The sequence below is a fragment of the Coregonus lavaretus genome (genome assembly GCF_964263955.1).
Source record: "Coregonus lavaretus genome assembly, chromosome: 8".
Taxonomy (NCBI): Eukaryota; Metazoa; Chordata; class Actinopteri; order Salmoniformes; family Salmonidae; genus Coregonus; species Coregonus lavaretus.
The window spans coordinates 52,117,353-52,142,949 of NC_139995.1; the positions used below are offsets into that span (position 1 = coordinate 52,117,353).

The 25,597-nt window shown below is 42.7% G+C and overlaps 1 protein-coding gene across 1 annotated transcript; it reads right to left on the reverse strand.

Annotated features, from left to right (window-relative positions):
* Positions 1–6,822: 6,822 nt before the first annotated feature.
* LOC311133954 (N-terminal EF-hand calcium-binding protein 1-like) lies at positions 6,823–25,290 on the reverse strand. Its single transcript, XM_084167584.1, has 9 exons — positions 24,816–25,290; positions 18,538–18,674; positions 13,668–13,789; positions 12,181–12,260; positions 11,282–11,335; positions 9,947–10,059; positions 9,097–9,174; positions 8,479–8,570; positions 6,823–7,914 (listed from the first exon to the last, which is right to left on the reverse strand). Exons 1-9 carry the CDS (start codon positions 24,831–24,833, stop codon positions 7,886–7,888), a joined length of 723 nt encoding a protein of 240 aa, XP_084023710.1. The 5' UTR covers positions 24,834–25,290; the 3' UTR covers positions 6,823–7,885.
* Positions 25,291–25,597: the final 307 nt, after the last annotated feature.

The following is a 25,597-nucleotide window of genomic DNA, read 5'->3' on the forward strand; positions in this document are numbered from 1 at the left end:
CAAACTCCCGAAGTATCCCTTTAAGGTAAAGGGTCTCGTTGCAAACTCCCGAAGTATCCCTTTAAGGTAAAGGGTCTCGTTGCAAACTCCCGAAGTATCCCTTTAAGGTAAAGGGTCTCGTTGCAAACTCCCGAAGTATCCCTTTAAGGTAAAGGGTCTCGTTAAAAACTCCCGAAGTATCCCTTTAAGGTAAAGGGTCTCGTTGCAAACTCCCGAAGTATCCCTTTAAGGTAAAGGGTCTCGTTGCAAACTCCCGAAGTATCCCTTTAAGGAATGTTAATCACCTCATAGCATGGTTATATCCTGATTATCCTGATTATAATGAACATCATCATCATCATCATGAGGATGGTCATGCAGTTTTATTGACACATCACTTGTTATGACATCTGTACGTCAGGCTTATGTCAATGTCAAGTCTGCTTTAACAGAGGATTACGGTTAAAGACGTTTTGTAAACAAACTCTTATCATTTCTTAGCCAGCAGCTAAGAACACATTAAATCCCCCATCAGGCAGGTTGGCTTTTAATGGGATGACTCATGTACTTGAGACAGCTCTGCAGAGTGGTCACAAGCTGGCACAGCCACAAAGTCACAAAATCAGATTTTAAACATAAACCTAACCTTAACCACTACGCTAACCCTTATGCCTAACCCTAACCTTAAGCTAAGACCAAAAACAATTTGTTTTCATGAATTTTTTCGATATAACCAAGTTTGACTTTGCAACTGGCAAATCAAGCGGAAATCACTCAGTTCTTCCTCCAGGGCAAGATTCATGACAATAAACGCCAACCTGCTGCTATTGTAAGGCTTTGGTGCAACACAACAGTGTGTGTTCTCTGTAGCACTGGGGTTTTAACCCTGTTGAGGTAATAAGAACAAGGCAGGATATGGATAAGCCATAGCATTGGGATTTACTTTTGGATGACACAATTCAAGGGGTGTCAGCCTTTCTTTACGAGCAAGCTACTAGACACATTATCCAACTAGGTTCCAGATGAATCCGTCATTGTTGTTATGCCCCAAATGGCACCCTATTCCCTATGGGCCCTGGTCAAAAGTAGTGCACTATATAGGGAATAGGGTGCCATTTGGGATGCACAGGTGTGACTCAGTATTTTCAAGATCATTTTAGCTTCTAATCGACTCAGACAGAGCATTTTCAAAGCGTAATATCCTACAAAGACGTGGGCTTACAGCCGATTAGGTACTTGCATAGCAATATTGGCAGCTGTGTTATAGTAGCTACTTCTGATTGGGCTGATTGGGCAGTTAAAACGTGTTCCTGCACTGCAGCACATGTTTAAAAAAGTGCTTCAAAGTGGATGTAACTGCAATGTCAGGGGTCATATTTCTTAAATTTTTCAGGGCACATTTCATTAGATGGGTTTTGTTAGTTTTGCCACATTCACCTGGGTCACAATCTCTGAGAGAAAGATACAAAATAGTGTAATTTTCCTGGTGATGATGAGGACGCGTGGCATTTGCTATTGAAATGTAATGCAGGTAAAATATTTTGCGCTAAAACAGACTTCAACTGTAGATGATTGCATTCAGAAATGAAGGATTGTCTTTTTCCATCAGGAACAAGGTAGCAGCAAGGTCAGCTGTTTCAATGAAGAGAAGAACTCTATTAGCGGCTTACAGTGTTCTCGCAAAGCAAAGCTAAAGGACAGTGTACAATACTCTCCCGAGAAACAACTCCCTCGATGGACCCATTGTACTGAATCATCTTTAGGCTACAGCTCTATAGGCAACACTCCTCTCTATAGACAACTAAATATTGTGTACATTATTATCTCCCGAGTGGCGCAGTGGTCTAAGGCACTGCATCGCAGTGCTAGCTGTGCCACTAGAGCTCCTGGTTTGAATCCAGGCTCTGTCGTAGCCGAAGAACCCTTTTGGAACCCTTTTTTCTAAGAGTGTAGAGATTAGCGAATAGCCTATTCAGACTATCCTTTCTGATTCTGTTGAGAGGCATCCACATCGCTTTTATTTTCACTTAGCCATGCATTGTTGTCAATGGGAGATTAAAACCACTATAGGCCTTAATGCTCAAATCAGTTTTGTTTTTCAAATCCATTTTGGAATACTGACTGTACAAACAGCAAGTTACAAGTGACCATTACATTTACATTTTAGTCATTTAGCAGATGCTCTTATCCAGAACGACTTACAGTTAGTGAGTGCATACATTATTTATTTTTATACTGGCCCCCTGTGGGAATCGAACCCACAACCCTGGCGTTGCAAACGCCATGCTCTACCAACTGAGCTACATCCCTGCCGGCCATTCCCTCACCTACCCTGGACAACGCTGGGCCAATTGTGCGCCGCCCCATGGGTCTCCTGGTCACGGCCAGCTACGACAGAGCCTGGATGACCAAAATCGGATGTGTGTGTTCAGACAGCAGTCATTTGCTAACATGGCTATGCTAGTTGTCATAGTAACGACGGGTGTGCTTTCTAGCACATTCACTAATTTGTTTGTAAATAATTAACAAGCTAGTTAGTGTTGTGTCGAGTAAACGTTGCTAATTATGCTGTGAAACCAAGGAGTCCGCTTATACTGTACTTTGATTATACGTTTTATTTATATCACAAGATTTTAGCATAAGTTTACAGACGTCTGCAGCATCTGGAGAACAGTGTCCCAAAATAATATGTCTGTTCTGATCTTCTTTGTCTCAAACCAAGTATCTACAATCTTTACCAGGATATGGGTGGTTTCCCACACCGACCAATCACCTGTCTCCACACAACAGACTTCCTCTGTTCTATGGGGTGTCCCTCTAAAACTGCTCCCCCTAAAACTGAATAAACATCCTCTCAGGTTCCACTTTGAAAACATTAGCAAAGTCATAATCCCTCAGACACTACATTAGCTACCACATGTTCTTATCAAACTGTCAGCAGAGTAGCTAGCAAGCAACAAAAAAGTGCTAATTTCAGGCAGCGATGGTAGGGATATTTAAGACCAACCAAAAGCTGGTTATAGCGGTAACGCAGTTGTTTATGAATTTTTGCCAGCGGAAACGCAGCCTATCCAGCCATGACGCACACTGCCCATACACATATGGAACAAGATGTGCTTTTGGTGCCTGTATACTTCGTATTTAGAAACATAAAACACTAACGTTTCTTCCCCATTTCGTTTTATTTTATTAAAAACCAAGCCTCCCCTCCTCTCAATGAAGTCTGTTTATTTGTGTCCTTCCCTATGTAGTCAAGTAAGCTAGTCAAGACCGTCGATAAAGTGTTGTTAATCACCAAAGCTTTATTAAAACATCAAGTTTGAGAGGAGCAAAACAGTGAGCTGACATTCCCTTTTTATCTATGTATTGTAGGCAGGCCTATATGATTGTAGCCATGCTTTGGAGGTGCGTTAAACCCTTTCCATGATGTAGGCTACATGTGTCCATGCCCATCATGAAACGAGAGATGAGAACCTCTGTGAATACGGGTGAACCTCGTATTTAGATGTTACTTTCCTGTAACAATTGTTTGTTTTCCGTTTCATATCTTTAAAACCCAAGCCCTCCGTAGGCTACCCTTACCCTATTGCTACTATAACGAAGGCTGATTCAACAGCAATGCCTCATATCTTTTATGATATCATTACATTTTACATGTATTGATTGTTGTTGAAAAGAACAAACAGATTGCTTGTTTTTCGTTGAATTTGATTAAAACCAAACTGTGCTGGTTTTATGGTGAGAACATCCGTGGCAAGCATGCAATGCATCTTCTGGAGAAGTGCGACTGCGATCTGTAAGATGGTTCTATGATGTTTATAAAACATATTTTGGAGCAGTATAACGGTGAGTGGACATTCTCCCTTTCTCTTTATATTGGATCTTTATCCAGCTACTTTGAAAAGTGTGGATGTGCGTAAAACCCTCCATTGTCTGCGTTGTTTTAATATTATATGCCCATGGGAAGCAATTATGGTGCCTTTAAGTGTATTTAGATATAGCCTATTTATAACACGTTTTTGTTTCATTTGTTTAGAATTTGATTATGAATGTAATCTTGCTTATTGACAACGTTTGGCATGTCCATGCTATATCAGCCCCTATATCAGTGCGAATTCTATGTATATATTTTCACATTGAAGCCATGCAAATACTTAGAACAATGTGGACTGCAAAGATAGGATAGGTCTACATTTTTATATTAACTTTCTGTAAGCTGTTTAACAAACTAACATTGGAGTTAACTGCAAGGCAATACGTAAATGCGCACAACTTGAAGCAACCGCCTATTTAGCCATGGAGCACGTTGATTGGCTACTGAGGGGCCAAGCCTCGACACACCCACAACTTGTTTATTCATCAAAACCCAGCCCTTTCATGCCAACACCAGCAACTGCGCCAGTAATTCTGGTTGTGAAAATAGCAAAAATATTTCACACACACCCCCCACCTATACCGTTACCATTGCGTTAGGGTTGTTAAAATAGAGCCCATACTGTTATGTTAAGAAGTGTGTATTTTATTCATACTGTACTTAATTTTTTTACCTGTTGTTCTTCTCTTCATTCATGTTTCATTTCTGAAGTTGTATTATAAACTGCACCACTGCCCATTCTATGTCAAATGTACGAATATGGATTTAAATGTATAGACATCGATTTAAAGGGTGGCTGAACTGATTTAGCCTTGGTTTACATTTTCCTCATTAGGAAATGCGACTGAGAACCAGATTTGCATCTTGGAGGCATGATTTGATGTGGGTGTCTCTTGTGTGTGTGTTCAAACATGAGAAGGGTTTGTACTTTCAACATACCAAAACAGTACAAAACGTTAGTCACTCACCCTTCTAGGTAACTTGAAACAGTCTGACCAGGTATTGTGTCTGGAAGTAGCCTAGACTAGCTAGCAAGCTAGCCAACTTCTTTAGCTAATCAGCTTCAGGTGGTCAGTTTGCGACCATGGCAAAGTTGGTTTGACTTTGGATAGCCTATCATCTGTGGCTAGTTAGGGACCTTCAATAAATTACACAATGTAAATGGGACAATATTTTAATTTTTCAAATCTTTTGGTTTTTAGATGCTTTCAATATTTGTATATGAATTTCTACAAGTTATAGTTGGTTTTGTAGTGATTCCTATGTTGAAGATGAAAAGAACATGTTCTGGTCTGTTGTGTGTAATGAGGTGCAACCGGACGCCTCACTTGAGTCTAGTCCTTGATCAAGGCACTTAACCCGAATTGCTTCTGTAAGTCTCTCTGGTTAAGAGCGTCTGCTAAATGATTGAAAAATAAACAAAAATGGAGTAGGTTAATTTCAAAACCCAATTTTAATCACGAGGCAACTGCTTTAATCACAAGGCAACGGTTTTATTCACGAGGCAACTCTTTTAAGTGGATGTGCCATTATGTGGCCAGATATGAAACTGAATACACGTAGCCTAGTCATAGAAAAGAGAATAGTCAGAGAACAAAGACGCATTTGTTTTTATTCATCTTGTTGAGTTGTATGAATAAATGTATTGTTGTGCAAAAATGCTGCTCTTAACAGTTGATCCCGACCGTTGGCTAGGACTCAAAATACACAACCCAAGCTGGCAGATCCAACTGATGTAGTGCAAATGATTGACAATGTAAGTCTGTAGAATTTTAAGTACATAAATGCTAGTTATGATTGTGGAGGAATAACCTGTTATGTAGAGGAAAGTAAGGGCCATGATTAACTACACTCTAAAGGTTATTGTGGAGCAACATGATAATGAAGGTCAACCTGCATTCTGAATGCCCCATACTGCCCTACAAAGGCAACATGCACTAACTAAAATACTTCAGTCTTTTTCTGTCTAGACAGATAGCAATTTCTGATACTCCATTAAATATTCTGATCAACTGGTTTGTTCGTGTCAGGAAACGTAATACCACATCAATCAGATAATATACCTGGCCATTACAACATATCAAGATATTTGACCAAATTCGTAGTTACTATGTTTTGCCTTTGTAGGGCAGCATAGGTTTCTAACATTATGATCTTACTTCACATGCATACAGTACACACACACACACACACACACAATACGTTTATGATCCCACTAAAGGTATGCCCACAATGAGCCTAATCCTAAAAAGCATTTAAAAAATGTGTTTTTAATCCAGGACTAGGGTTAATCTGTGTCCGGGAAACCTGTCCCTCTTAGTATCGTATCTCTATGGGACGGATGGAGTAAAAAGCACTTAGAATGGAGAATTTCTATTGAACATGCTTCATCTTCTTAATCTGTGTCCGGGAAACCGGTCCTACGGGTTTGCCCTCAATCGGTCTCCTCCAGCCTCTCTCCATATACCATACATAGGACTCAACGACCACACCGCCTCTCAGCGTCAAGTACTTGACGATGATTGCAACAGCTTTACACTAATTTCACTGTCAAGTAGACGGGGGGTTTTGTCGAGCGCTTTCCCAGCCGTCTTCATTTCTATGCAAAGGGAGTTGCTTCTTTCTCTGTCATGTCACCCATGTCTGAGAAGCCATTATTCATGAGGCTAAGATGAATAGTCTTTCTAGTCGAGAAGTCGACAAAATAGGAAGAAAGTGCTTTGCGCGACGCAAGCCAAACCCTCATGAAATTAAGTTGCTAAATGTGTTATCTTTTGCAAATATAGTGGACTTTAAAATACTTTGTAGTGAATAGGTTTGAAGTAATAACATTTCATTGACAGTACACACTTAGAAAAAAGGAGTTCCAAAAGGAAGGGTTCTTCGGCTGTGCCAATGGGAGAACCCTTTGAAGAACCTTTTTGGGTTCTTACCTGTACACCTATAAATTCAAAACAGTTGAGTAAGCTGACTGGCCATTGACTTTTATTAAAGTGAATATGTTGAATTTCTACATGGAGAAGATACTTCATTAACAACAAAAGCACAATGACAACACATCCATATGCACATGACTGATTCTCTTATTATTCTGTTAAATAAAGTACACTATGGAAAAATAGGGGGGGAGAGAATAGTTCTACGATGTCTTGAGAGGGTGACACCAAGAAATCTCATTGAAAAGTATTCTGCTTTATAGGCTTAATAGATACTTTCTTTAAAACAGGTTAATTATCTAGGACAAACTCATTTAAAAAGACAGGCAACGTAACTCAAACCACTAGAAAACCTAACAACAGATAGATTACATTGCAGGGGGTCCCTTAAGTAAGAATAAGAAAGCAGCAGGGTGCAACATCAATAACCCCCCCCCACCCCCCTCCCCTCCCCCGACTAGAGTAGGAACCATTCAGCATTCGAAAAACATCACATTTTGGTTCCTATCTAAGGAAATAAATTCTCTGTAGGTTACGCAGTGAGAATGCAAAGCGACTAATTTCCGAGGCTCGGTCAAACGTTGGTCTGCATGCATTTTAAAACGGCTAGCCCCAGTCGTTCTCTTCAAATTCTACTGAAGAGTAAGCAAGTTATAGCAAGTCATTAAAAAGCATGTACTGTATCACATTGCAGTAACTGTATGATGTCTCCATCGCTGTCGGGAATGGAAATGCGCTATTACTAAACTAGAATCTTTTGATTCAAGCCACGTGATCGATTCTAACATGGTATCGGAGTGAGAGCTTCAAAAGCGTTGCCATTGGCTTTTACAATGCAAAGAATCGCTTTCATGTCATTGGCTGCTTTTCCTCGCCCCCTTTTTTCAGAGAAACAGCACATTATGGTAATGACCAGTATGAGTCGACGGTACATAAGAAAGATGTCGCCGCACGATGCTGTATTAACGCAGTGTTCCGTGTCCGCACGCTCTGAACAGAAAGACTTGGATGCCTTTTGCATCTCTTGTCTTGGGGTTGTGTTGTGTGTGTGGGGGCGGGCGGGCGGGCAGGAGATATGGTGTTCTGTGCTCTGTTGCTAGTTGTTAGTCATGATCCACCAGGATGCTAGGGAAAAAAGAGAAGAGTTCCATTTGAGTTGGGGATAAATGGGTAAATAACATGTAATTTCTAGCAAATCTGTGGTTCAAATACTTTTGCTGGGCTTGATTGAGCTTGCCTGGCACAATGGAACCAATGATTGAGCTTGCCTGGCACAATGGAACCAATGATTGAGCTTGCCTGGCACAATGGAACCAATAGAATATTTGCAAACGTGCAAATCCCACCCATCTGGCTCTCCGGGCGGGCTAATGCAAATGCTAAAAGTATTTGAAGGATTTAAAATAGTATTTGAACCCAGGTCTGCTTTCTGGTACGTATCCATAGAGGGTATGTCTTGTTCCTTTTGGGATGGCTTAGCTGCTATCTCTAAATCATTACTTTGTATTTTCATAAGCCACTGTACTCACTCAAAGACCAGTGTGAAATTATGTACTTGCATCAAGGCAACTTGACAAAAACATTTGACATTTTTTAATGTGTATGTTGGGGGACTTTTGGTGAGCATTTTCAGGAAAACACAGGTGACACTATATGTATAGGTAGGTATAGATTGAAACACACACACACCTGGGAGCAGCATGGTAGACACAAGCTTGGGATCCTCCAGCATATCAATGACACAGCTCTGGAAATTCTTACTGGCATCGGACTGCAGGTAGCTAGGGAGGACAGGAACACAGCAACAATCAACAGACCTGTGACATGACAGTTAGACATTATCACCATTATTATCAATGTCCAATAAGAGAAAGGCTTGGTTAGTAAACCACATTACACAATACAACTAATGTGTTTGGATTGATATTTCTAGTCTCTTTGAACTAAAGATATGCACTTATGAGAATTAGAAAGTAATAATATTGAATGTTAAGATATTGAACAAATATTACTGTGTCAGAGTCTGATCTACACTGTATATATTGGTGTGTTTAAATCAACCCTGAGAAACAGGTTGTGTGTATGTGTGTCATGATATTAGAGATGTGCCATCTGCTCATCATCAGCAGAGGAGTGTTTCCACCAGAGAAATGAGCAGCCTGCCAGCGTCTCACACACACACACACACACACACACACACACACACACACACACACACACACACACACACACACACACACACACACACACACACACACACACACACACACACACACACACACACACACACACACACACACACACCACCTCATCCAGGAGATACGATCCTGCCAAAACTCATATATTATGAAGCACGACTTCCCTTGGAGCTTCTGGATAGACACACTGACAGAGAAAGAGAGAGAGAGAGAGAGAGGGAGGGAGAAGAGAAAGGAGAGAGAGAGGAGAGAGAGACAGAAAGAGATAAAGAGAGAGAGAGAGAGGGAGGGAGAAGAGAAAGGAGAGAGAGAGGAGAGAGGGAGGGAGGGAGAAGAGAGAGGAGAGAGAGAGGGAGGGAGAAGAGAGAGGAGAGAGACAGAAAGGAGAGAGAGGAAAGAGAGACAGAAAGAGAGAGAGAGAGAGAGAGAGAGAGAGAGAGAGAGAGAGACAGAGGAGAGAGAGACAGAAAGAGATAGAGAGTTGAAATTAGCATCTGGTAGAGTTAGTCAATCAGGTCAAAGCAATAAGATCTAATTTGCATCAAATGGGTACTTGTCGCATAAATCCATCATGATGCATAACTCTGACTGTTTTCTTTTCAAAGTCTCTTCAATGAACAGGTAAATCGATCAATTAATATTTAACTAATTCTTATGTATCGCATAGTTGGGATCAAATAGAACAATCTCGTTGGTGAGACATTTTCTATAGTCTAGGAATAGGCTTTTCCTGCCAATGTGATCTGACCAGGAAAAACTCTGGGCCTTAGTTTCATTTTTACTGTCCAGGTCAGGTGAATCACTCGTTGGCGAGTCGCGTGCCCTGCATTTCCCTGTGCCAAGCCACTGTGCCAAGCCACTGTGCTATGGGATCTAAGCCGGGTAACTGTCAATCACTTTGTGCTGACGTAAAAAAAAAGGGCTTTATATAACAAGTTTGATTGTTTGATTTGACTTACTGCAAGTTGTCGCTGTGGTTGGACGTGGCGTCCACGTAGCTCTGGAGTACCTTCTGGAACTCCTCGAGGTCCTCCTCCGTCGCCGAAATCTGCCTCTGCACCAGCAGGATGTTCTGTTGGCACGGACACCACAAGGAAATCATAATTTACATACATTTGCTCTTATCCAGAGTATTAGTTAGCAATGGCTCTAGAAACTACTTTCAATTTCCTTCAGACTGCATGCAGAGACATAAAAATGGTATCCATGAGTTCATCTGACTCTAGGTCAGTAGTAAAAAGGGCTAGGTTAATTGACTCTGGGTCAGTAGTAAAAAGGGCTAGGTTAATTGACTCTAGGTCAGTAGTAAAAAGGGCTAGGTTAATTGACTCTGGGTCAGTAGTAAAAAGAGCTAGGTTAATTGACTCTGGGTCAGTAGTAAAAAGGGCTGGGTTAATTGACTCTGGGTCAGTAGTAAAAAGGGCTAGGTTTATTGACTCTGGGTCAGTAGTAAAAATGGCTAGGTTTATTGACTCTGGGTCAGTAAAATAAAGGGCTGAAATTGCCAAAATGTTGCACTATCCATGTAAGCCTTATTTATACCCTACAGAGTATGCAATGCATAACTACAATTAGCTACGTGAAATGCGTAGCAAACATAGGTAGATGTGTGTAGCCCTGCAATTCATACCTTGATGCAAGTATGCAAGATTGCCATTTTGAGTAGCAAATTGCCTTCTTGCGTTGCGTACATATATAAGGTATAAATTAGGCTTCAACTTAGGTAGGTAAGACAAACATATATCAGTCATATCAAGTAAAATGTTCTTTCAAAAAGCAGTTATCAGCTAAAATCAGTGCTAGTAAGAAAAGATGAGTGTTGGTGCAAGAAAGACAAGAACAGTAAGGTGTTTGAGGGACTACGTCAAACGCTCCTCTGAGCTCCTACAGCTGAGCTATTGGCAACAGCTGGGCTCCTACAAAGACAGACGCAGGTTTGAGGAGCAGATGGGGGAGTGGTTTTTTTGTGCCTGTGAGGGGAAACTAAAATGTGTGAATGATGAAATTAAAGGTCTTGAGGTTTTCTGAGTACAGTCACCCAGGGGCGGATGTTATATGAATTCATTTGGATTGAGTGTTGTGCTTTCCACTTTGAAAATAAAAAAACAAGATGGATCAAGGAAGATGGAACAGTGAAACTGTAGCACTCACTGTAAAACTTTTAAAGTGTACTTTCATTGGATAACTGTGCTGTTAAACTCCAATGACACCCTGTGGCCCAAGGTGCCCCTAAGGGTATTAATAAAGTTGTATTGAACTGAATCAAATTTATAGTAACAACGATCATCACTCACAGATTTATATGTACTGGCCAGCATATCTTCTTTCAGGGGTTCCAACTTTGGACTCTGAAAAAGACAGTTAAAAACCTACTTATAATGGGAAAAGCTCAAACTCATTTTGACCAGGACTTGAATCAGACCTGAGTAAAAAAAATGTGTGTTTTCTTTAAAATACTTTAGCTCTGCTTGACTGAGCTTTCCTGACGGAATGGAACCAATGGAATAGTCCCAAAAATGTAAACCACACCCATGTGGATCAATAAAACGCTCAAACTATCTGAAAGAAAACCAATACTACTTGAACCTAGGTCTGACTAGAATATAAGTATCTCATGCATGGTATATACTATAATTATCCAATACATTGTATCATTGACACACATTCTGACTAGAGTTTATTTACAACCCCTGCCCGTACATTTAGAACCCTCTATTTCCATCCAATCATGAGAAATAGAGCAATATAAGCGATCATATGAAATTACAGAGTATGAAGTTGAACCTAAAGGTGATATAGCACCTCTGGATTGACAAATGAGAAAGAGACAGAAAGAGAGACTGACAGACAGACAGGCAGTCATACAGGTAGGCAGGCAGATAGGCAGGCAGTCATACAGGCAGGCAGGCAGGCAGGCAGGCGAAAGAAAGGGCTTAGGGAGTTAAAGAATGACAGACAGACAGACAGACAGACAGACATAGAACAGGAGATACAGAGAGCATAGGGAGTTAAAGAATGACAGACAGACAGACAGACATAGAACAGGAGATACAGAGAGCATAGGGAGTTAAAGCTGTAATAGAGAGAGTGTGAGAGAGAGAGAGAACATGTGGCAAGAACAGGGGAAAGGAATGAGCAGCACAGAGGTATTCAGGTGGTCAGGATGAGATATCCCCAGAGGACAGTCCAGTACCTGCCACTCCAGCTTGTCCAATAGCAGCTGGAGCCTGTTGATCTGGGAGCACCAGTGGTCATCAGTCTCCATGGTCACTCCTAAGAAACACCCACACACACACACCCACACACACACACACACACACACACCCACACACATGTTTTCGTTCCTTGTCAGGACTTTCTGGGGAGTCAAAATATATTCCCATTCAAAATCATATTTTCCCAAACCCCTAAACCTAACCATAACTCCTAACCCCAAACCTAAAATAGCATTTTTACTTTTCAGGACATGCTAAATGACTTTTCTTGTTATCCTATCTTGTGAGGACATTCTGGTCCTGACAAGATAGGTTAACAAGTCCACACACAGACACACCATTGACAAGTTAAAGGCCCAGTTTAAAAGGCTCTTTCCATTCTGGATTTGAAGGACATAGGGAGAGGATCTTTGTTACAGTATCAAACTTTGTTTAAAAGTTTTTGCTTTGTGTCTAGGGCTGTGATGATTATGGAATGTTGGATAACGATTAATTGTTATGCAAATTACCACGGTTATTGTCATAATTGTAATTTTTGTTGGAAAATGTTTTGAGCTTATAATGCATCATAATGTCTCTTTGAAAACAAGTTAAAACATACTGTACCTAATGAATACAACACAGCTCTGGGGACACCCCTGTCTCAAAAAAAGCTAGGAACTTTTGGAAATGAAGCTTCTCCTCCCGACAGTGCCGTTCTGCTCGTAAAATGATTACCATCTTTACCCACTTCATGTAAAAATGTAAAACTGCTATTGGGTAAACTATATCTACTTGAATATAAAGTTGAATCCCCACTTCTCCTAAAATTAATTTATTAACAAGATTATGACGATTATTGTTTTAAGTTCAAGGGTATTGCCTATAATTGTCGATTATACGATAATTGTGCCAGCCCTATTTGTGTCATTGCCATATGGGAGAAGAAAATGCTAGACTCCTGCTGATAAGAATGCATAAGCTTATAGCCTTTCAGACACAAATGAAAGGGCACGCTCCATTACATTTCTTGAAAACATCAACAGCTCTTTAAAACACTGCACAAAGTAAGTCATTGTCCCCAATATGGTATGTCAATAGCACTTAAAGGTGAAATGCAGTGGTGGATTTTCTGCTTCAGAGAATGTGGCCCTGCTAGTTTCATTTGGTGTAATAAATAAATGAGTTACATGCAGTACAGTGAACCTGTCTATCAGCGTAGATGCCTAATGACAAATACATGTTATAATTGTATGATTTCTTTTTATTGAAGACTTTCGAATTCAAGTGTAATAATAATAATAATAATAATAACCACAACAATGTCATTTAGCAGACATGTTTGTCCATATCAACTTACAGTGAGTGCAAACATTTCCGTATTGTTGACACCGGTGGGAATCGAACTCACGACCCTGGCGTTGCTAGTGCCACACTCTTACCAACTGAGCCACACAGGATTGTGTGGACTAAGCATTGGTATTACCTGTAGTGAGAATGCCAGAGTAGGGGTCGGTGGGGGAGAGGCACATGTTCTTCTGAACCTTGCGGCCACATCGCCTGCTGTTCCTCTGCGCAGAGGGATGCTCCGCCGCCTTCACCTCTCTCCTGAAAACAGACAGAACAAGAAAAGGAGGAGGAATAAAGATCAAAAAGAAAGGTGTAATTGTAGGAAAGGTGAGAAAGGGAGGGAAGGCACTAGGACGAAGAGAGGAGGAGTAACATTCAGAGAGGAGCGGTAGAGAATAATATCAGAAAAGAAGAGAATAGTGAAGAATGATGGTGGTAGACGGTAGAGAGTAGACGGTAGAGAGTAGACAGTAGACGGTAGGCAGTAGAGAGTAGACGGTAGGCAGTAGAGAGTAGAAGGTAGGCAGTAGAAAGTAAAGAGTAGACGGTAGAAAGTAGACGGTAGGCAGTAGAAGGTAGGCAGTAGAAAGTAAAGAGTAGACGGTAGGCAGTAGATGGTAGGCGGTAGAAAGTAGAAGGTAGGCGGTAGCAGCAGTAGACAGTAGACGTTAGCAGTAGTAGACAGTAGGCGGTAGACTGTAGGCGGTAGAGGGAAGGCAGAAGCAGAAGTAGATGGTAGCAGCAGCAGATGGTAGGCGGTAGCAGCAGTAGATGGTAGCAGCAGTAGGCAGTAGCAGCAGTAGACTGTAGCTGCAGACGGTAGCAGCAGAAGGCGGTAGCAGCAGTAGACGGTAGCAGCTGTAGACAGTGGACTGTAGCAGCAGTAGACGGTAGCAGCTGTAGACAGTAGACTGTAGCAGCAGTAGATGGTAGCAGTAGTAGACGGTAGCAGCAGTAGACGGTAGCAGCAGTAGACAGTAGAATGTAGCATCAGTAGGCAGTAGTAGCAGTAGACGGTAGCAGCAGTAGATGGTAGCAGCAGTAGACGGTAGCAGCAGTAGATGGTAGACGGTAGCAGCAGTAGGCGGTAGCATCAGTAGACGGTAGCAGCAGTAAATGGTAGCAGCAGTAGACAGTAGAAGGTAGCATCAGTAGGCAGTAGCAGCAGTAGACGGTAGCAGCAGTAGACGGTAGCAGCAGTAAATGGTAGCATCAGTAGGCAGTAGTAGGTAGCATCAGTAGGCAGTAGTAGCAGTAGACGGTAGCAGCAGTAGACGGTAGCAGCAGTAGACAGTAGATGGTAGCAGAAGTAGACGGTAGCAGCAGTAGACGGTAGCAGCAGTAGACCGTAGAAGGTAGCATCATTAGGCAGTAGCAGCAGTAGATGGTAGCAGCAGTAGACGGTAGTAGCAGTAGATGGTAGACTGTAGCAGCAGTAGGCGGTAGCAGCAGTAGAAGGTAGATGGTAGCAGCAGTAGACAGTAGAAGGTAGCATCAGTAGGCAGTAGTAGAAGTAGACGGTAGCAGCAGTAGGCAGTATCAGCAGTAGATGGTAGCAGCAGTAGACGGTAGCAGCAGTAGACAGTAGAAGGTAGCATCAGTAGGCAGTAGTAGCAGTAGATGGTAGCAGCAGTAGATTGTAGCAGCAGTAGACGGTAGCAGCAGTAGATGATAGCAGAAGTAGACAGTAGAAGGTAGCATCAGTAGATTGTAGCAGCAGTTGACGGTAGCAGCAGTAGGCGGTAGCAGCAGTAGCTGGTAGCAGCAGTAGGCGGTAGCAGCAGTAGATGGTAGCAGCAGTAGATGGTAGCAGCAGTAGACAGTAGAAGGTAGCAGCAGTAGACGGTAGCAGCAGTAGACGGTAGCAGCAGTAGACGGTAGCAGCAGTAGACGGTAGCAGAAGTAGACGGTAGCAGCAGTAGATGGTAGCAGCAGTAGACGGTAGCAGCAGTAGACAGTAGAAGGTAGCATCAGTAGGCAGTAGTAGCAGTAGATGGTAGCAGCAGTAGATGGTAGCAGCAGTAGATGGTAGCAGCAGTAGACAGTAGCAGCAGTAGACGGTAGCAGCAGTAGACAGTAGAAGGTAGCATCAGTAGGCAGTAGTAGCAGTAGATGGTAGCAGCAGTAGACAGTAGCAGCAGTAGACGGTAGCAGCAGTAGACAGTAGAAGGTAGCATCAGTAGGCAGTAGTAGCAGTAGATGGTAGCAGTAGTAGACGGTAGCAGCAGTAGACGGTAGCAGCAGTAGATGGTAGACGGTAGCAGCAGTAGGCGGTAGCATCAGTAGACGGTAGCAGCAGTAAATGGTAGCAGCAGTAGACAGTAGAAGGTAGCATCAGTAGGCAGTAGCAGCAGTAGACGGTAGCAGCAGTAGACGGTAGCAGCAGTAAATGGTAGCATCAGTAGGCAGTAGTAGGTAGCATCAGTAGGCAGTAGTAGCAGTAGACGGTAGCAGCAGTAGACGGTAGATGGTAGCAGAAGTAGACGGTAGCAGCAGTAGACGGTAGCAGCAGTAGACCGTTGAAGGTAGCATCATTAGGCAGTAGCAGCAGTAGATGGTAGCAGCAGTAGACGGTAGTAGCAGTAGATGGTAGACTGTAGCAGCAGTAGGCGGTAGCAGCAGTAGAAGGTAGATGGTAGCAGCAGTAGACAGTAGAAGGTAGCATCAGTAGGCAGTAGTAGAAGTAGACGGTAGCAGCAGTAGGCAGTATCAGCAGTAGATGGTAGCAGCAGTAGACGGTAGCAGCAGTAGACAGTAGAAGGTAGCATCAGTAGGCAGTAGTAGCAGTAGATGGTAGTAGCAGTAGATGGTAGCAGCAGTAGATTGTAGCAGCAGTAGACGGTAGCAGCAGTAGATGATAGCAGAAGTAGACAGTAGAAGGTAGCTTCAGTAGATTGTAGCAGCAGTTGACGGTAGCAGCAGTAGGCGGTAGCAGCAGTAGCTGGTAGCAGCAGTAGGCGGTAGCAGCAGTAGATGGTAGCAGCAGTAGATGGTAGCAGCAGTAGACAGTAGAAGGTAGCAGCAGTAGACGGTAGCAGCAGTAGACGGTAGCAGCAGTAGACGGTAGCAGCAGTAGACGGTAGCAGCAGTAGATGGTAGAAGGTAGCATCAGTAGACAGTAGAAGGTAGCATCAGTAGGCAGTAGTAGCAGTAGATGGTAGCAGCAGTAGACAGTAGCAGCAGTAGACGGTAGCAGCAGTAGACGGTAGCAGCAGTAGATGGTAGCAGCAGTAGATGGTAGCAGCAGTAGATGGTAGCAGCAGTAGATGGTAGCAGCAGTAGATGGTAGCAGCAGTAGACGGTAGCAGCAGTAGACAGTAGAAGGTAGCATCAGTAGGCAGTAGTAGCAGTAGATGGTAGCAGCAGAAGGCGGTAGCAGCAGTAGACGGTAGCAGCAGTAGCAGCAGTACATTGGTCCAACCAAAACAACAAAGAAGGGTGAAAGCCATTTTGTGGATAGTTCCAATTCCAAGTCCAACATTGTAATTATTCCCCTAGGAAGTGTAGGACATGGTGTCGACTGCTCAGGGGTGACCCTTACCACTTATAGATTAAGTGTGTGTGTTTGTGTATGTATGTGTGTGTGTTTGCGTGTGACGTGTGTCTCTGTGTGTGCATTTGTGTGACAGAGTAGATGAATGGAGAAACATTGTTTTCTCCAGCAGGTGAAGACTGTGTGCCTGGCTGTCCAGCTGACAGAGCAGAGGGAGTGTATGACTGGGACACCAGCTAGCTGCCCCAAAGGGCACTGCAGCACGTAGAGGACTACCGCAGACCAACAGAAAGAAGGACAAAAAGGTGGTGCCATAGTGTTTACTAGTGGGTGGTGCCATAGTGTTTAGTAATGAGGTGGTGCCATAGTATTTAGTAGTGAGGTGGTGCCATAGTATTTAGTAGTGAGGTGGTGCCATAGTATTTAGTAGTGAGGTGGTGCCATAGTATTTAGTAGTGAGGTGGTGCCATAGTGTTTAGTAGTGAGGTGGTGCCATATTATTTACTAGTGAGGTGGTGCCATAGTGTTTACTAGTGAGGTGGTGCCATAGTGTTTAGTAGTGAGGTGGTGCCATAGTATTCAGTGTGGTGGTGCCATAGTATTTAGTAGTGAGGTGGTGCCATAGTATTTAGTAGTGAGGTGGTGCCAGAGTATTTAGTAGTGAGGTGGTGCCATAGTGTTTAGTAGTGAGGTGGTGCCATGGTGTTTAGTAGTGAGGTGGTGCCATCATGTTTAGTAGTGAGGTGGTGCCATAGTGTTTAGTAGTGAGGTGGTGCCATAGTATTTAGTAGTGAGGTGGTGCCATAGTATTTAGTAGTGAGGTGGTGCCATAGTATTTAGTAGTGAGGTGGTGCCATAGTATTCAGTAGTGAGGTGGTGCCATAGTATTTAGTAGTGAGGTGGTGCCATAGTATTTAGTAATGAGGTGGTGCCATAGTATTTAGTAATGAGGTGGTGCCATAGTATTTAGTAGTGAGGTGGTGCTATAGTATTTAGTAATGAGGTGGTGCCATAGTATTTAGTAGTGAGGTGTTGCCATAGTATTTAGCAATGTGGTGGTGCCATAGTATTTAGTAGTGAGGTGTTGCCATAGTATTTAGTAGTGAAGTGGTGCCATAGTATTTAGTAGTTTGGTGGTGCCATAGTATTTAGTAGTGAGGTGGTGCCATAGTATTTAGTAATGAGGTGGTGCCATAATGTTTAGTAATGAGGTGGTGCCATAATGTTTAGTAGTGAGGTGGTGCCATAATGTTTAGTAGTGAGGTGGTGCCATAGTATTTAGTAATGAGGTGGTGCCATAGTATTTAGTAATGAGGTGGTGCCATATTATTTAGTGGTGAGGTTGTGGCTGGAATGGTGTTGAGAGGTGAGGTAATTCCATAGTTTTTTTAGTAGTGAGGTACAGCTGGTGAGGTGTTGATTCCTGAGGTGCTGTTGTGTATTTGAGACTGGCTATTCAGTAGTAAGGTGGTGCTGCCATAGTCTTTAGGTGTGTTGAGCGCTAGTGACTCACGGCGCGGGTCTGCTCTCCTCCTCCACAGCCTCCATGGCACACTGCAGGGACATTTGGAGAGAGAGCAGCTGGCTGGAGGTCTCCCTCAGCATGAAGCGGGTCACAAACTGTCCCAGCACAGAGGAGCCCTGGTACTCCTAACGAGGGAGAGATGGGGGAGAAGAGATGGGGATATAGGAGAGGAGGTGGGGTGGGGTGGGAGAGAGGGGGGATAGAGGAGAGTAGTTGGGGTGGGAGAGGAGAGGGGGATGGGGTGGGAGAGAGGGGGAGAGAGGAGAGTAGGTGGGGTGGGAGAGAGGGGGGATAGAGGAGTGTGAGTGGGGTGGGAGAGAGGGGGGAGAGAGGAGGGATAGAGGAGAGGGGGATGGGGTGGGAGAGAGGAGAGTAGGTGGGGTGGGAGAGAGGGGAGAGAGGAGAGTAGGTGTGGTGGGAGAGAGGGGGGATAGAGGAGAGGGGGATGGTATGAGAGAGGGGGAGAGAGGAGAGGGGGGTGGGGTGGGGGAAAGGGGAGCAGGGGTGGGGAGAGACGAAAGAGAGTGAGAGGGAACAGGTTGGCAACCTTTATTCGGAGAGACCAAATTAATTCTAAGAGCTGTTATCCTCACGACAGCTACGGCATCAGGTGATAAGGGCGAAAGCTCATAACAGATGTTTTACTCCAATTCAATCGCTACGTTACACAGCATGCATGATTCTTAGCCATTTCAAATATTGAACATGGAACAGTTTTCATAAAATACCAGCTATTCCATCTTTAACTAGCGGGAGACTCGTGCTAACAAGACTGTAATTTAAGCAGACCAAGAGGAATGGTGCAGGGTGGTTAATGGAGTAATTGTAGTGGAGCGTCACACTAGAATGTACAACGACAACCTGGTTAGTACGTTCCAAATTGCACCTTATTCCCTACATAGTGCACTACTTTTGACCAGAGCACTATGAGCCCTGGTCGAAAGTAGTGCACTATATGGTGAATAGGGTGCAATTTGGGAGGCTACCCTTGCAACTGTAGATTAATAGCATGGGGGAATTTCATTCTAGGGCCTTGGTGGTGACATTTATGACAGACTACAGCTGCTAACAATCGCTAGCGAAAACCTCTATGGGTTTCCTTCTGACAGTGAATAAGAAAGTGCATGAAAGAATGGGGCTTTAATTGTGACAGGGTGCATAATTATGCAGTAAAAGCCCCTCTTTTTCTAATAGGGATAGCTGGATTTTCTCGTTCCTTCACTGATGTGCTTCACTGATTCCTGGGCTGGCTAATATACGTTTCTGTCGCAGATAAGAACATAAATGAAAAAGGTCTCTTCTTGAGGTAGTTTCTATAACACTTTCTTTTAATGTCTGATTATTAAAGTCTTATCTTTATTATTGTATAGTTGGTTAGTCATTGAATTAAGCAACATCTGATCTCACTCATGAAATTGTTTGTAGCCTAAATAAAACAGTTACTTACTCATGCTAAAAAATACAGTTTACAAATGGTAAACAAATTAATTAATGAATTGTGGTTTGTAAGAAATGTATAGCCACACCTTGAAATAAAGTGTTACAGTAGATTCAACTAAATGACTATGATCTTCAGATCCCAGACTCCAAGGCTCGTCCAACAATTATTTTGGTCATGGTCTACATAATTTTATTTAAGAATAATAAATAGGCAACTGAAAGAAAAGGCACCTTGTAACGCATTGGAGTTAAAAAAAATTCCTTTACGAACCAAGGTAGGTCTACTTTGTTTCCACCTATTCCCACCTGTATAAAACGTGTATAATTAACAATATAAAGCAAAAAACATATAGATTGCGGTTATATGAAGACGTCACTGAAATGTAAGGCCAGTTACAGTGCCTTCAGAAAGTATTCACACCCCTTAACTTTTTTCACATTTTGTTGAATTACAGCCGGAATTTAAAATTGATTAAATTTAGATTTGTTTTGTAACTGGCCTACACAAAATACCCCATAATGTGGAATTATGTTTTTTTATATTTTTACAAATTAGCTAAAAATGAAAAACTGAAACGTCTTGAGTCAATAAGTATTTAACCCCTTCGTTATGGCAAGCCTAAACACATTCAGCAGTAAAAATGTGCTTAACAGGTCACATAATAAGTTGCATGGACTCATGTTTTTTGAATGACTACCTCATCTCTGTACCCCACACATACAATTATCTGCAAGGTCCCTCAGTCGAGCAGTGTTCCCTGTAGGCTGTCTCATCATCGTCGGTTATCAGGCCTACCGCCGTCGTGCGTCTGCAAACTTAATGATGGTGTTGGAGTCTTGCGCGGCCACGTAGTCGTGGGTGAACAGGGAGTACAGGAAGGGACTGAGCACGCACCCCTGAGGGGCCCCCGTGTTGAGGGTCAGCGTGGCAGATGTGTTGTTGCCTACCCTCAAGAATTGTTGTGGCTGCATCATGTTATGGGTATGCTTGTCATCATTAAGGACTGGGGAGAAACGGAATTGAGCTAAGCACAGGCAAAATCCTAGAGGAAAACCTGGTTGTCTGCTTTCCACCAGACTCTGGGAGATGAATTCCACTTTCAGCAGGAAAATAACCTAAAACACGAGGCCAAATCTACACTGGAGTTGCTTACCAAGAAGAAAAAGATGTTCCGGAGTGGCCGAGTTACAGTTTTGACTTAAATCTGCTTGAAAATCTATGCCTGAAAATGGTTGCCTAGCAATGATCAACTACCAATCTGACAGAGCTTGAAGAATTTTGAAAGGAATAATGAGCAAATGTTGCACAATCCAGGTGTGGAAAGCTCTTAGAGACTTACTCAGAAAGACTCACAGCTGTAATCGCTGCCAAAGGTGATTCTAACATGTATGGATTCAGGGGGTTTAATACTTGTCTAATCAAGATACTGTATATTAGTGTTTTTTTCTTCCAGTTTGGCATTAGAGTATTTTGTGTAGATCGTTGACAAAAAATGACAATAAATCAATTTTAATCACACTTTGTAACATAACAAAATGTGGAAAAAGTAAAGGGGTGTGAATACTTTCTGAAGGCACTGTATATCCTTATGACCTCTGGTGGATCATGAAGGAAAACTGACTGAAACTTTGACAATAATGTGCGGTGGTAAAATTATGTGTGGGGGAGATATACACTGAACAAAAATATAAACGCAGCATGTAGTGTTGGTCCCATGTTTCATGAGCTGAAATAAAAGATCCCAGAAATGTTCCATACACACAAAAAGCTTATTTCTCTCAAATGTTGTACACAAATTTGTTTACATCCCGGTTAGTGAGCATTTCTCCTTTGCTAAGATAATCCATCCACCTGACAGGTGTGGCATATCAATAAGCTAATTAAACAGCATGATCATTACACAGGTGCACCTTATGCTGGGGACAATAAACAGCCACTCTAAAATGTGCCTTTTTTTACACAACACAATGCCACAGATGTCTCAAGTTTTGAGGGAGCGTGCAATTGGCATGCTGACTGCAGGAATGTCTACCATAGCAGTTGTCAGAGAATGTAATGTTAATTTCTCTACTATAAGCCACTTCCAACGTCGTTTTAGAGAATTTGGCAGTATGTCCAACCGGCCTCACAACCGCAGACCACGTGTAACCACACCAGCCCAGGACCTCCACATCCACCTTCTTCACCTGCGGGATCGTCTGAGACCAGCCACCTGGAAAGCTGATGAAACTGTGGGTTTGCACAACTGAAAAATGTCTGCACAAACTGTCAGAAACCGTCTCAGGGAAGCTAATCTGCGTGCTCGTCGTCCTCACCAGGGTCTTGACCTGACTGCAGTTCGGCGTCGTAACCGACTTCAGTGGGCAAATGCTCACCTTCGATGGCCATTGGCACGCTGGAGAAGTATGCTCTTCACGGATGAATCCCAGTTTCAACTGTACCGGGTAGATGGCAGACAGCGTGTATGGCGTCATGTGAGCAAGCGGTTTGCTGATGTCAACGCTGAGAACAGAGTGCCCCATGGTGGCAGTGGGGTTATGGTATAGGCAGGCATAAGCTACGGACACAATTGCATTTTAATCGATGGCAATTTGAATGCACAGATACCGTGATGAGATCCTGAGACCCATCGTCGTGCCATTCATCTGCCGCCATCACCTCATGTTTCAGCACGATAATGCACGGCCCCATGTCTCAAGCATCTGTACACAATTCCTGGAAGCTGAAAATGTACCAGTTCTTCCATGGCCTGCATACTCAACAGACATGTCACCCATTGAGCATGTTTGGGACGATGTGGATCGACCTGTACGATAGCGGGTTCCAATTCCCGCCAATATCCAGCAATTCCACACAGCCATTGAAGAGGAGTGGGACAACATTCCACAGGCCACAATCAACAGCCTGATCAACTCTTTGCAAAGGAGATGTGTCGCGCTGCATGAGGCAAATGGTGGTCACACCAGGTGACCAACAGATATATATCTGTATTCCCAGTCACGTGAAAACCATAGATTAGGGCCTAATTTATTTATTTCAATTGACTGATTTCCTTATATGAACTGTAACTCAGTAAAATCTTTGAAATTGTTGCATGTTGCGTTTATATTTTTATTCGGTGTATATACATTTGCTACAATGGGTGACTTAGGAATCCCATCAAGCACTTGGCCATACAATTCCTTTCACATCCTCCCCCTTTAGCCACAATGGGAAGGGCTGACTGTGCACTGAAAAAACTCTACAGTTAGCTAGCCAGCTTCCCAATGTTCCTGTATGGGCTCCGGGAAGCTTGACAAAGCGTAATTTAGACCATAATATGATGCTAATGAATGCAGATATGCTTGGCTGGACTATTCCTACACCAATATTGTTGCTTGACTCATTGTTTTTATGAGGCACACTAGATTGACTCCATCTGTGCAGAGGAGCCGTTTCGTCTCAAAGTCATGAATCGGCTGAATGGAGGGAAACTAGCCCCTAGTGTATGGACTGTGGAGTATTTACTGTTAACACAAAACATAGGTAGGGTATATTTTGTAGCCTATATCGTAAGGTGCAGTATATAGACAGGTGTGTGCCTTTCCAAATCATGTCCAATCAATTGAATTTACCACAGGTGGACTCCAATTAAATTGTAGAAACATCTCAAGCATGATCAATGGAAATAGGATGCACCTGAGCTCAATTTCGAGTCTCATAGCAAAGGGTCTGAATACTTATGTAAATACTATTTTTTTTGTTGCTACAATTTATAAAAACTTGTTTTCACTTTGTCATTATGGGGTATTGTGTGTAGATTGATGAGGAAAATGTTTTATTAAATCCATTCTAGAATAAGGCTGTAACGTAACAAAATGTGGAAAAAGGGAAGGGGCCTGAATACTTTCCGAATGCACTACATATTCTACATAAGGTATATTCTGTAGCCTATATCATAAGGTATATTCTACATAGGGTATATTCAGCAGGCTTTATCTATACCCTATATAATATATTATATTATATAGCCCCCATTCAATGGACTGTGTAACATTTACAGTTCATAATACAAAACATACAGTGCCTAGTGAGTCTACATGCCCCTTGCAGTTTTCACATGTTGTTGCCTTAAAATGAAATCAAGTAAATTGATTAAATTCGATTTTTCCCCCTATTGATCTACACAAGCTACTCCACATTTCCAAAGTGAAAGACAAATTATTGAAAATGTTCCAAATTAATGAACACTAAAAACTAAGATGTCTTGATAGCGTATGTCTTCACACCCCAGAGTTAATACTTGGTGGAAGCACCTTTGGCGGCCATTACAGCTGTCAATCATTTTGAATAAGATTCTACCAAATTTGCACAAATCTTAGGGCAACATATATTCATTGTTTTTATCAAAATTGCTCAAGCTCAGTACATTTGGTTGGGAATCATTGATGGACAGCAATACTCAAACCTTGTCACTGATTTTCAAGCAGATTTAAGTCAGGACTGAGACCATTCAGGAACACTCAACACCTCTTGGAAAGCCATTCTGGTGTGTCTTTGGCATTACAATTTGTGTATTGTCCTGCTGAAAAATTAAAAACTATCCCAGCGTCAGGTATTCACAAGACAAACTCCCTAGTCCCTGCCGGTGACAAGCATACCGATAACGTGATGCTGCCACCACAATACTTGAAAATACAGTGTAGACTTTAACTGAGCACTGTTCAAGTTGCAGAGGAAAGAAGGGTACATTTTCAAAGTATTATTGCATTCACTCATCTATTTGACAGTAACCCTTGAGCATGGATAGGTATGATGTCTCAAAACAGTTCACACAAAGGCTTACCTCTTTAGTTTTGTCCATGGCCTTCAAGATGGCGACGTTTAGGGTTTCCAGAGCAGAGAGGACATTCAGATACTCCCCCAAGTGTTGAGCAAAGTAATCTGAAATAAGCAAACCAAAAAAAACAATTTAACATACTCACCCGTTTCTTATACTGTACAGTACGGTATAAATGTTACATTCAGTTGAATATCTAATGCGCATGATATCGCAAGATCTTTCCCTGATAATGACGTCTTTGCACTTTGATCTGTCTCTGAAAAATGTATTGACTGATCAAAGAACCAAATAGAATGGTACATTGTGAAACACAAGAGCAGACATCGATTGGATAAACTGTTATAGCCGCTTATAAAGTTGGAAAGTAATTAAAGGTCGACTTTGGGCACGAAAAACTGTCCAAGCTCGTCCCTTATCTAAACATTCGAACAGAAATTGGGTGTGCTGTTGGTGGTTCGTCAATGTGTTCAACCTTCCCAAGTTCTCTCACGTCACCCCGCTCCTCCGCACACTCCACTGGGTTCCAGTTGAAGCTCGCATCTGCTACAAGACCATGGTGCTTGCCTACGGAGCTGTGAGGGGAATGGCACCTCTGTACCTTCAAGCTCTGATCAGTCCCTACACCCAAACGAGGGCACTGCGTTCATCCACCTCTGGCCTGCTGGCTCCCCTATCTCTGCGGAAGCATAGTTCCCGCTCAGCCCAGTCAAAACTGTTCGCTGCTCTGGCACCCCAATGGTGGAACAAGCTCCCTCACGACGCCAGGACAGCGGAGTCACTCACCA